The 12,653-nt window shown below is 35.3% G+C and overlaps 2 protein-coding genes across 4 annotated transcripts; one reads left to right on the forward strand and one right to left on the reverse strand.

Annotated features, from left to right (window-relative positions):
* Positions 1–38: 38 nt before the first annotated feature.
* Positions 39–10,071, forward strand: LOC102629682 (cleavage stimulation factor subunit 77). 2 transcript variants are annotated; one of them, XM_006481232.4, is made up of 22 exons: positions 39–308; positions 398–466; positions 579–641; positions 743–852; positions 986–1,086; positions 1,894–1,955; positions 2,130–2,270; positions 2,520–2,648; positions 2,947–2,993; positions 3,185–3,248; positions 3,661–3,781; positions 3,972–4,030; positions 4,128–4,196; positions 5,236–5,376; positions 5,798–5,862; positions 6,405–6,501; positions 6,930–6,989; positions 7,771–7,923; positions 8,369–8,435; positions 8,518–8,619; positions 9,075–9,167; positions 9,615–10,071. In XM_006481232.4, the coding sequence occupies exons 1-22, from the start codon at positions 276–278 to the stop codon at positions 9,998–10,000; spliced, it is 2,232 nt and encodes a 743-aa protein (XP_006481295.1). In that variant the 5' UTR covers positions 39–275; the 3' UTR covers positions 10,001–10,071. The 2 variants fall into 2 exon arrangements, with proteins under 2 accessions (XP_006481295.1, XP_006481294.1); XM_006481231.4 differs by having other exon boundaries at positions 41–308; positions 8,994–9,167.
* Positions 10,072–10,099: 28 nt separating this feature from the next.
* Positions 10,100–12,605, reverse strand: LOC102630157 (chaperone protein dnaJ 72). 2 transcript variants are annotated; one of them, XM_006481233.4, is made up of 3 exons: positions 11,788–12,605; positions 10,730–10,799; positions 10,100–10,400 (listed from the first exon to the last, which is right to left on the reverse strand). In XM_006481233.4, exons 1-3 carry the CDS (start codon positions 12,204–12,206, stop codon positions 10,344–10,346), a joined length of 546 nt encoding a protein of 181 aa, XP_006481296.1. In that variant the 5' UTR covers positions 12,207–12,605; the 3' UTR covers positions 10,100–10,343. The 2 variants fall into 2 exon arrangements, with proteins under 2 accessions (XP_006481296.1, XP_052298958.1); XM_052442998.1 differs by lacking the exon at positions 10,100–10,400 and adding an exon at positions 10,448–10,494.
* Between the last annotated feature and the right edge of the window lie 48 nt (positions 12,606–12,653).

Here is a 12,653-nt window from a genome sequence, read left to right on the forward strand (position 1 = left end):
ACAGCCTTGGCACCGTAAGGGGGTTCTATTTACTTTTAAAAACCTCAGGGCCTTATTAAAAATTTTCGGTGACCGGGTTGTTCCTTTTGTTACGGGTCGGGCCACGAGACCCTGCTTCAGTTTCAGTCTTTCAGATTTCGCGCCTTACTACCGACGCTTTTCTGGAAACCCTTATCCAATTTGTTTGGTTACGAGTAAGGAGAATCGGATTTGAATGTTTTGTTTCGATTGTTTGATTGAAAAGCTAAATATTGTACAGTGGTCAAGCAAAACGAATGGCATCATCATCGGTCGAGCCTGAATCAGAGGTGACGAATTTTCTTCTAATTTTTTTCTGTTTCTCAGTCTGTGTCTTCAATTCATTCTTAAGATGAAAACTTCGATTCAACATTTTCAGGAAAATATAACTGGCGTAGCTGATAAATACAATGTCGAAACTGCAGAAATTCTTGCCAACAGTGCACTGGTGCGATTTCGAGTTACTTGCAATGTTTTTTTTTTTAATTTTCTTTTACTTGTTCAGTTCAGTTCAGTTCAATTCAATTTCCCCCGTTATTGCTAATTTTTTTTTTCTTCAGCATTTGCCTGTTGCACAGGCGGCGCCTATATATGAGCAACTTCTTTCTGTGTTTCCCACAGCTGTGAGTTTCATTGTAATTGTGGTTCGAATAATATCTGGAACTCTTTAGTAGTTTATTGTGCCATTACATGAATTGTTGAAGCCATTCTGCTTTTTCTTCAGGCTAAATTTTGGAAGCAGTATGTGGAGGCTTACATGGCTGTAAATAATGATGATGCTACTAAGCAGTTATTTAGCCGATGTTTGTTGATCTGCCTTCAAGTCCCTCTTTGGTACTGTTTTCTGTTTTACATTATTGTGGCACTATTTCATCAATTTTCATTCTTGATTTCCTGCTTATGAAATAATTTCATTTAACCTCTTCTTCTATGTTTATTCCATCATGTTGTTTTTGTGGCTTTACAGGAGATGCTACATTCGATTTATCAGGAAAGTCTACGAGAAGAAGGGCACAGAGGGCCAGGAAGAGACAAGGAAAGCTTTTGATTTTATGCTTAGCCATGTTGGTGTGTTTTTTCTTTCTGACTGTCACAATTGTTATTTTGGTACTACATTTCAACATGTTCTCACTAATTCTCTTTAGCAATAGCAATAAATTTAATCCTACTGATATCTTCCGTAGAAATTGTGTCACTTGCAAATTAGGGTTCAAGGAATCAAGAAATTAAAAAGATAATTTGGAGTAAAGCCACGATCAAACAGAGAGAGAAGTTACAAGAGAGTGAAAAGATAGATTAAACCGTGTCTAGGATTTAAAAAGAGAGAAAGTGGGCAAATGAGAGAAAATGGGTCTTCATAATTCTCCTTCCAGCCAAAATTTTGTCACCACTTTGAAAATCCTAATTTAGATCTTAATATATGCTTAATATCTAACAAAACACTTGAAACAAATACAAATAAGGTAAGGGCTGGAAGTTAATATTTGAGATACAAATCCAAGAAAGATGTTTCTCCTCTTAAAATACCAGTTCTTTTGGTGAAAAGGATCACTTAATACAACGTTAATAAACTGACCTGCTTCAAAAAATTTTGAACAAATAAACATGAATAAGTAAATATCTTTATCAAAGGTGAAATACCAGTCAGCTTGCTTAACTTCTTGTTCCCAGAAGTTGGCTTTCCGGAATATGTTGTCAAAAATGAAGCAAGATTTTTGCAGATTCATAGTTGGTCATGTTTTGGTTGAAACAATAGGGTAGAAAAGTTAGCCTCGTAATTAGTCTTACAAAATCCCTAACAACAATTTACTAAAATTTTTTTGCATGTCCTTTTTATATCTTTTATGAGCTTATCTCTGCTGCATTTGCTACCAGGATCGGATATATCATCTGGGCCTATTTGGTTGGAATACATCACCTTTTTAAAGTCATTGCCAGTATGTTGAATTCTGTCTCTCTTTTTCTTTTTTTTCTGTTAACAGTCACTACTGTTATCCTGAGGGCAAAAGCCCAGAATGCAAGGCAATTTGGTCTAAGGAGGAGAATCCCAATTGTTTGCCAAAGGAAGTGTGTTTATACCATAATTATTCTAAGTGTAGATGATCTTGCAGGCTCTAAACGCTCAGGAGGAATCACAACGGATGATTGCTATTCGGAAAGCATACCAAAGGGCTGTTGTTACTCCCACCCATCATGTAGAGCAACTCTGGAAGGATTATGAAAATTTTGAAAATTCTGTTAGCCGTCAACTGGTAAGTCTTATGTCCAGGATAGCATTGCTGTCTTGGTATGTTTGTGTGAATTTGATTGTGTACCTATGTGCATGAATAAGAGTGTGCATGTCAGACTATTAGCATTTTGACTTTTCGATGATTTGTCAGGCCCCAGCTAGTGATTTTTTTTGGAATGGATTCTCAGTGTGTGTTTGTGGTTGGGTGTGTCTGTTTTTTGTGACTAATAATAAATATAGGACTTATAAAATGATGATATCTTCTGGGCAGGCTAAAGGGCTTTTGTCTGAATATCAATCAAAATACACCAGTGCAAGGGCTGTATATCGGGAGCGAAAGAAATATTGTGAGGAAATTGATTGGAATATGCTTGCAGTGCCACCAACTGGATCTTACAAAGTAATTTTCTGTTTTACTTCTGATGCTCTTAGTGGTTATTGACCTAGAGATGTATATAACATGAAGAGTGAGCATCTCTCTCTTTCTACATAGTGTGAGTTAGTAATAAAATTTTGGTGACTTGTCTTCACGAGTGTTATTTTAAAACAAACACCAGAATGTAGTTGACACATGATTTATCTGCTATATAGTACTGCCTAACTTTTGAAGTTCCGTTACAAGTTTTTGTGTTGTCATACTTGACAATCTAAGTTATATTTGTCATTGAATGTTATGATCTGCTGTTTATCACTGACAGGAAGAACAGCAGTGGATTGCATGGAAGAGGCTCTTAACCTTTGAAAAGTAAGAATTCTGACCAATTTTATTTAATAATTTCGCATAGTTATTATTATTTATTATTTTATATTTTTTTCTGTCTTTTGTCTTGTATGCATATGCAACTTTTATGTCAACGGCTGTTTGTTGGTTCTGGTAGCACTTACAGTAATTGTTAGAATTTGATTTCTAACTGAATCAAATATACTGTATTGCAGGGGAAACCCTCAACGGATAGACACTGCATCGTCCAACAAAAGAATCATATTCACCTATGAGCAGGTAGAAGAAATGACTATTTTGCAATTCTTGTGCCTTAAAGTTTAAAAAGAAATCTCGTTGGCCAATGAAGAACATAATCTTTTAGTGTGAAATATGGAAATAAACCTAAATGATTTTTGAGCAGCTAAATTGCTATAATTTTTGAATTAGCCTACTATTAATCTAGTTGTCATTTAATTAGATGTGTTTGTACCTGAGAGTTTTCTACGCTTATAACATGACCTTATACAGTGGGGGTTTAATTGAGATTTGTGAGTTTGTCAAACACATTGCTGTAAACACATGGTAGGCTTTACTAGAATTTCCTCTCTCACTTTCGGATGCATTTCTTTATCAGCATCATTACTTCACAAATTTCTGTTTCTTACTGCATTTTGTTAATGTGTTGCTACTGGGTTGCATGGGCATTCAGTGTCTGATGTATCTATACCATTACCCGGATATATGGTATGACTATGCTACTTGGCATGCAAAAAGTGGCTCAATAGATGCTGCAATCAAAGTATTTCAACGAGCTTTGAAGGCTCTTCCAGGTACTTAGTTCTTTTTTTTTTTTTTTTTTTACCTCCCCCCAACTGAAGGAAGAATTCTTGAGAATTATTCCATACCTCTGTTTCTTCTTTATAGTTGGGCTGGGTGATAATGGGTGTTAAATTAACTGTTATGTGTCTTTCCATTTTCCGTTAAATTTATTTAATCTTTTTCCTTCACACTCATGATCAGATTCAGAAATGCTAAGGTATGCTTTTGCAGAGCTAGAGGAATCCCGTGGAGCAATTGCGGTATGAATATTCTCAGACTTTACTTTTTTTTAAAAAAAAAGTTGAAATGCGTTCTCTTGCTTCTTGCTCTTTTAACTTTACATTTTCTTTCATGCAGGCTGCAAAGAAATTATATGAAAGTCTTTTGACCGACAGCGTTAATACAACAGCTCTGGCACATATACAAGTAAGAAATTGTTGGTCGCATATACATATCTTGGGAGGCTGAAAAAAATGGTAGGACTGCATAATTAGTTTAGCTTATATTGGAGTTTGATAAATAACAAATACTCAGTCTCAGGGCCTAGACATTAGCATATTTAGTTCTGGGTCAGTATGTTTCTAGTTTAGCAAATATTGCCAGGCAACCATCAACTCACCCCTACTTGGAATAAAAATTTTCAATTTACCCACTAAAAGTGTGAAAATATCAACTTACCCCATTTGGTGTTGAGAAGATTTTAAAGGAAAAAAAAATACGTCTACATGTTCCCATTTGCCTTCATCTTTTGAAAATGGGTGGTAAATTGAGGTTTCCACGCTTTTGGGAGTAAACTAAAGATTGTCATTCTATCTAGGGATGAATTGAAGTTTACCCAATATTGCCCATTATTTATGAGCAATAGGGCTTATGGCCTAGACCCTAATTGGTAAAAGCAAAGAAACAGAATTAGTAAATTTCCCAAATTTTTTCTCAATTTTTTTCCTCAGAATTTCAGATTGGATTATCCTCTCTATTTGTTGCTGAATTCGAAAGATTTGCCTTTCTAGACATAATAGTCAGTTCTGAGATATTTTGGACCCCTAATACAATCTGGCTTCTTCAATTTCCTATCATCATGCGTAAGGTTCTTGGTACTCTTTTCTTTCAAGATAAAGCGTGATCACATATCCTTCTTAGCAAGATATAGAAATATTTGATTACATGTCATGGTGTCCACCTTTATAAAATGTTTGTTATCATTTGCTAAATTTTTTAATGGTGTTGATGAAGTATCTGACCTTCGAATGTCTTTTGAGGATACTTAGAATTAAAGAGGATTGTTAGGGGTTGGAATCTCATCTTCTTGTTGTTTCTAATGGAAGTCATTTTTAATTGGCTTATTGACCATGACTCTTTTTTGCAATATTCTTTTGATTGATGGCACATGGGATGGTAGATCCTAGTGATGTTTCCTGGATTAAAACTGATTCATTTGTTCATTGCATGATGTTTCATGTTTCAGTTTATTCGTTTTCTACGAAGGACTGAGGGAGTTGAAGCAGCTCGCAAGTACTTCCTTGATGCTCGTAAATCCCCAAACTTCACATACCATGTATATGTTGCTTACGCCCTGATGGCCTTCTGTCAAGACAAAGACCCAAAGGTTTTTTCCTTTTTCATATATTTTTGCAAAACTTTATATACTATGGAGCACCAGCAGTATAGCACAGTGCTTATTGGCATTAGGATCGTATATTTACAAAGCTACCTTTGAGATCAGATAGAAAAGGCTAATTTTCTCATTGCTGCTATTTTTGTCTTGTATGGATGGTTAATCTGATTAATTAGATTAAGTAAGAATCATATTAATATGATATTTGTGGTCTCTTTCTTTCTATCTCTCTCTATTTCGCAACTACCCGATGACCCATTTCTCCCCCAAACATCCGGGCACCCTGACTTTCCATTGGGTAGATCAACAACTAAATTAACGTGCTGTCTCCTATAAGAAATTTGATTAAACTGTAATCAATTTTAGAAAGTTGAGTGGAAGTTGTCTTTACAGCTGGTATATATTTGTGCAGCTTGCTCACAATGTTTTTGAAGCAGGATTGAAACGTTTTATGCATGAGCCTGCATACATACTTGAGTAAGTTCACCTCTTCACTTGATCTAAAATCTTAAAAGTTATAGGTATTACAGTATTCTTATTATTCTTGTTATTATTATTTTGGAGTTGGTCAATCTCTCAGTGATTTATTCATGGCAAATTCTATTGACACTCAGAATTAGGAGCCTCCATTTGTGCTTATGGCATATGAAATATTTTATATAAGATCTTCCTTTTTGGTTAAACTTTTACCCATCGGCGGAGCATACTGTCTGCTGGTATAGTATCTCCCATGTAGGTTTCATTTTCAAAAATCAAAATATTGATCATAATAAATGTCAAGTCACATTTGATTGAAGTAGCCATTACCGTTGCAAACACCTTTTTGACCCATTAGAAGGTCCTAGAAATGCTTCACTAAATTATTCTCTTAGTTAGATGACTATTTCTGTGGTTCAATCATGGGTTGCAGAATAGAATTATCTCATTGTTATTTTATTTTGCACCTAGTACCTGCAAAACCTGGACAGTAAATAGTTACAACTTCATAGAGATTTGATTAATTGTTTTTGGTGTTCCAGATATGCAGATTTTTTGTCTCGTCTGAATGATGATAGAAACATTCGGGCTTTGTTTGAGAGGGCGTTAAGCTCTCTACCACCTGAGGAATCCATTGAGGTACAGTGTCTATATAAATCTCTTATATTTAGCAGCATTGTGCAGTGAGTGTGTTCGGGAGAGGTTAATGGAGAAAATGAAAAAATCCATGGAAGTGAATTTAATGCCAAAAAGATCAAAATTTATATTTAAATTTGGGCCTACCAAGAGATTGGTCTTTTCAAATTTATCCGGAGAGAGTGCTCCCACTTTAGTCTTTTGTGTTTTCTGAAGTTTATGAGTCATGGTCAGGATGAGAGAAAGAAGAGTGTTTCTAGAATTAGTTTAGCCTAAGTTAAATTCTCAGCCTCCCGCAACATATCATACTTATATGACTGAGAAATTTAGAAAAAAAAAACTTAACTAAACAAGTTAAGAAAATGAATTCTTCAAAGACAGTTTGATTTATTCAAATTTTCAGTTATTATTTCGGTTATTGCTTATTTCAGGTATGGAAAAGGTTCACCCAATTTGAGCAAATGTATGGAGATTTGGATAGCACGCTGAAGGTAGTGATTTTGTTTTTAATTAATGTTTTTGTGTTATCCTATTTCCTTGTGTTTGTTTCCCATTTGATTTTTAAATTATAATGCTTTTCTTGGACTAATTATTTTTAAGAAATTATGGGCTTCTTAATTTTTTATCCTATTGTTTGATCTTTCTGCGTGATTTAGTTATAGATCATTGGATTCAACAAGTTCCTCTATTTTTCTTTTTTCATTCATCACCAAAGTTATAATTATTTGAAACGCATAATCAATAGAATCAAATACATGCAAAGTGTAAAAGTAGACGGTAAAATTAACTACTGGAACAAATTTATTAACTCCACAAATATAAGCTCAACAGTTATCCACTTTAGCCCCTTGGGGTTCTGGGTTGGGTGTGGGTCAGCAGTCAATTTGCCTTCAAATCTTAGATTGCTGGCAACAGATGTCCTAAAAAGGATCCAGGGGGCAAGCAATCATCAAACTTGGTCAATCAATTTGGCTGGATATAATTCTAATTTAATAATTTAGCCATCAGTCATAACCATATCTTTGAATGCTGATGAAATTGGTCACCTGGATGGGATGGATGTCACCATCTGGCTTATTTATTTACCTAAGGGCTTTTGGACATCTATGGATATGAACTGTGGTCTTAGCCCAGTCATCAGGATTAATAATTTCAATATAAGGGGTGGTGACTGATTATTGTAGAATATCAACTGTGAACTCTTCATACAATAGTTTTCATTTATTTTTTATTTGTTTCTTTTGAACCTTAATGTTTTTCAACTCGATACAGGTTGAACAAAGAAGGAAAGAAGCTCTTTCTAGAACTGGTGAAGAAGGAGCATCTGCACTAGAGGATTCATTGCAAGATGTTGTGTCCCGTTATAGTTTCATGGATCTTTGGCCCTGCTCCTCTAAGGACCTGGATCATTTGGTCCGACAAGAGGTACCTTCTATCTGAATGTTAAATTGTTTATATGAATACTGCTTCAGATAATACTATTACTCTCAAAGCATTCTTGTCTTCTATTATTAATCTTTCACATTACGGTATTATTAAACCTGCCCCTGTAATTATGCCATCAAAAAAGTTTTAGCATATACTTGAAAAGGCGTCAATAAATGCTCTTATATCCTATGCTTCTGCATGTTTACCTTGTATATACACAATTTTTAACAGCACTATATGTATCATAGGTTCCTGCCATAATATACGATGATGTTCTGATTTTCTCTGTTTATTATGATCACGTGATTGATTGTGGTATCTGTCTTGACTGTATTTACATAACTTTACATAGAGAAAAATTCTAGATTTTGTGCTGGTACACTTTGGACCATACTTTGATGGTGTTTGTTAATGACTCTTGTACTTGGCTTACTCTTTTCAGTGGCTTGTCAAAAACATCAACAAGAAAGTTGATAAATCAGCTCTCTCTAATGGACCTGGGATTGTAGGTAAAATTTACCTGTTCTTAAGCCATATCTGTGGTTAGAGTTGGTATCATCATCTCATAAATTTTTCTTTCCTTTTGGGTAGATAAGGGTCCTTCTGGCCTGACAAGCAATTCAACTACATCTGCAACAGTCATATACCCAGATACATCTCAGATGGTTATTTATGATCCAAGGCAAAAACCTGGTATATGATGATTTAAAATAGTAGTTGTTTTAATTATTTCTTTATGTAGTATTCGGTTTTTATTCTTTTATGTGTCAATTCTAACATCTGGTTTTGGAGAGTTACACAATGTCTTTAGTTGTGTTTGGTGTGTTATAGAATTTCTTCTTTGCACTAAACTAGGGCTACCAGTTCTTGACTTATAACAGCATGTACTATGAAGTAAACACAGTAGTAGTTATAACCTACCTTGCATTTCGGTCTCTTATCTCTTTCAAACTTTATGTTCAGAAAACTTTCCAAATATATATTTAATTTTCAAGCCATTGAATTGCATGCTAATGTTTGTTCATTTGTCAAATATACTAAATGTATGATCATATATTTGACCTTAGGCATTGGAATTTCTCCTAGCACAACAGCAACTGGAGCCTCTTCTGCACTTAACGCCTTGTCTAATCCCATGGTTGCAACAGGGGGTGGTGGAATAATGAACCCGTTTGACGAGATGTTGAAAGCAGCATCACCTGCAATATTTGCATTTTTAGCAAACTTGCCTGCTGTGGAAGGTAATTGAGCAACTGCAACTGGCGCATAAAGAAATTTTTGAAATTATGCGAAATTATGAGTACTTCTTAAATTAATTTCCAAGCTTTGCGTCTAGAGGCGAGAGTTAATTAAGCAAAAATGAATTATAGAAAATTTCAATTAGGAAATTCATGGTCCATAAATAGCTTTGCATTTGGAGACAAGATAGTCAACTGCTTGTGCTATAAAATTTGTTTCCTTGGGGCTTCTGCAGCTAAAAGTTTCTAAGATACATCTTTCTCATTTTATTCATTCCACTTTAAGGGTTTTTGATCTAAGCTTGTAATCTTTCTAGGGAAATTATTTCATAGTATCAAGGGGCTGTTTTGTTTGAGGTGCATCTATCACAGCTTTTGAAGTATTCAAAATTCCGTGTAGCGATTCCTTCGGTATTGTTGTTCCTTGTAATTCCTTTCAAATGATTGCAGGTCCAACACCAAATGTGGATATCGTATTATCAATTTGTTTGCAGAGTGACATACCGACGGGACAGATGGGGAAATCACCGACGACTTACCCAACTCCAATACCAACAGGCGCTGCTCGTAGTGCAAGCGGCATTTCTGGGTCAAACAAATCGCATCCCACTCCTAGTGGTTCCTCTCTTAAACAATCAAAGGATAAGCAATCTTTAAAGAGAAAGGATATAGGGCAAGATGATGATGAAACCACAACTGTCCAGAGCCAGCCACAACCCCGGGATTTTTTTAGGATACGCCAGATGAAGAAAGCGCGAGGAGCTGCCAGTTCGCAGACAGGATCAGCATCGTATGGAAGTGCTGTTTCAGGAGATCTCTCTGGTAGCACAGGCTGATTCCATAATTGCAATTTTTTTCTCCTCTTACATGATTGAAATTTAAGATGTTTAAGATTGAAAAGGGCTATTTGACAAAAACTGATTGGGATGCATGCATACTCAAATGTCAAAGCCAACACTTCATTTCTCATCCTCTCAATTAGCCAACACAATCAAGCTTCCAGGAAATGAGGTGTTTTGCATACAACAATCACAAATCATCATCACTACTAACAAGCTATTTACATCAGAAGGTGTAACCTTATATTAGGCGAAAGTGTAACCTTATATCAGATGAAAGAAGAGTCGCCAATCACATTTGTAAATGATGAACATAGAATTTTATTGAAATCTCACATCTCTAATCCTTGCGTGCCCTTGCTTTCTCGATAGACTCCATGGCTGCCTCAAATGATTTCTGAATGAAAAATCAACATCATCAATGAAATTTTGAAAAGCCTTTCTGTCCTTTAAAATCCACATCAACCAAGATAAAAACCAGATGTAATCTTCTGCTAAATATTGTGCCAGAAAAGTTGAGTGATTGAAGGAAACTTTTTCTCAAAATGTAAAAACAAAATAGTATAAAAAATAGTTTTGAATCATCAATCTACACAAAAGGTACCATACTGATGTGCTAAAAGCATCGAGCGGGTTCAAAAGGGTCTTATTAAAAAGAATCTAAAATGAATATGCTCACAACTATTAGTACATAGATCCTTCCCTTGAGCAAAGTCAGTATCTTACCCCAGAATTATGCATGCTCCATATTGCCTCCTTGCTCTTATCAATCACAAACATTCCACCCAATAAAGCACTGCAAAGAAGCAAAGAACAAAATAATAAATAAATAAACAAATACATACGTAAATTTTTCCTTTCTTTTTTTCCCCAACCAAGAAAAGTTCTTATAAACCCTATGTGTTAGTACAGAATAAGGGAAGATCTAGTAAACATTCTGAACTATTCAAGCATTGTAAGCAAATAAGAAAGGAGAAAAGAATTAATTTAAGTATCAGATTTAACAACACCAAAAAGGCATCTGAAACAAAATATCAAACCAACGTCCAAATTGTTAAATTAATATATAGCTTCATGATATCAAATGGTCTGCAATTTCTTGACAAGCCACAACTTCCAAATAAAAGAAAGGGATGACCTTTCCTAAGATACTTCCAAACATCACAACCAGCCAAATTGCTCCCAAGAATGATCCAACCAACTCTAATAAACATATGAAATAGAGCACAAACTCAAAGCCACTGGGCAAAACAGCAACAGATGATTGATTGTTTCATGACTCCACTCACACATGTAGCACCTTCCTTCCTATAAAATTTTCGGTGATAAAAATGCAAAACAAAACTGATTTTTCCAACACAAAGCAACCAGCACATTGAATAAACTGCCATGGACAGATCCTAGCATTATAAGCTCTAAACGCCGTCAATAAGATTTCATTAACCTCAAGCTTCTTGTCACTGTAATATTTTCAACATTCTTCCAAATACTACAAAATCTACCGGATCTGCATATCATTCAATTAAAGGTGGTTGTTCCTATACAAGAAATTGCAAATCACTACCAGATCCAATTCAATTTCTTTCAACTGAATTTCTCTCTGTGTAAAATCCTCCAGAACAATCAAATCATAGGATTGCAGAAGCCAATAAATAATCTAAACAGCCATATATATATACAACAAAAAATAAAATAAAATGAAATGAGCTAATTGATTTGACCTACTCCGCAAATTTACAAAATTTTCATCTTCTGATTTAAAAAAAAAAGGAATAATCAAATACCCAGCAAAGGCAGCATTAAGAAGAAAGGCCCGCGTGGTCAAAAACCGAAGAGCAATCTCCAATTTAGAAACAAACCCATCACCAACGTTAGAAGACGACGACCCGGGTCGCTTATACTCGTACCCGTATCCGTACCCGTAATTATTGTATTGGTTACCGTATCCTCCAGCTCTGCTGTTATTGCTGTAGTAATTTTTGTTATTAGTACGAATGTCGTAATTGGCGCGCTTTCGATCGTCGCTGAGAATCTCGTAGGCCTCGGAGACTTGCTTGAATCTGAGGGTTGCGTTTTCTCTGACGGTATTTGATGACTGTGAGTGCTTGTCAGGGTGATATTTTACCGCCAAATTCCTAAATGCTTCCTTGATTTCATCCCTGGTTGCGTTTTTGCTTAATCCCAAAACCCTGTAATGATCCATCTGAAAGAATTAACTAACATGAGATGATTCTCATCTCATTGCTTTATTATTTATTTTGAACCCCAACTCAAATTTTCAACCGCAACCGAAACCTTCAACCTTCTGACTATTCGTGGCACCGCCATGGCCGCTTCTATTCTTTCCCACAAGTTCATTAACTCTCGTCTCCCCTTTTTGTAGGCTTGATGGCCCAAACCCAAGCCAATCATCAAGTCATATTTCGGTATGGTACTCAGTATTTATATTTTATTCCATTTATGATAACAATTGTTTTCAAAATTGTTCATAGCAGTCCAGTAATGTTGTTTACGTTGCCATACTAAAGTAGAAGAGCATGTGTCAGGATTATAGCCTCATTCCGGGGGTCGGATAAAAATTGCGCTGGGGCCAAATTTTCACAAATTTTACATTTAATAAGGAATCAAAATTTAGAATATATATTGGCTC

Source organism: Citrus sinensis, chromosome 6, assembly GCF_022201045.2.
Source record: "Citrus sinensis cultivar Valencia sweet orange chromosome 6, DVS_A1.0, whole genome shotgun sequence".
Lineage (NCBI taxonomy): Eukaryota > Viridiplantae > Streptophyta > Magnoliopsida > Sapindales > Rutaceae > Citrus > Citrus sinensis.

Bases quoted from the DNA above. Each gene is read 5' to 3' on its own strand.
- LOC102630157 (XM_006481233.4), bottom strand. From the start codon at position 12,206: ATGGATCATTACAGGGTTTTGGGATTAAGCAAAAACGCAACCAGGGAT. The intron at 10,800-11,787 runs GTATTTGATTAT...GCTTCTTTGCAG, and splicing joins CTTAATGCTGCCTTTGCTGG to TGCTTTATTGGGTGGAATGT. The intron at 10,401-10,729 runs GTAAGATACTGA...TTTTTCATTCAG, and splicing joins GGAGCATGCATAATTCTGGG to AAATCATTTGAGGCAGCCAT.
- LOC102629682 (XM_006481231.4), top strand. From the start codon at position 276: ATGGCATCATCATCGGTCGAGCCTGAATCAGAG. The intron at 2,649-2,946 runs GTAATTTTCTGT...TATCACTGACAG, and splicing joins CACCAACTGGATCTTACAAA to GAAGAACAGCAGTGGATTGC. The intron at 3,249-3,660 runs GTAGAAGAAATG...ATGGGCATTCAG, and splicing joins TCATATTCACCTATGAGCAG to TGTCTGATGTATCTATACCA.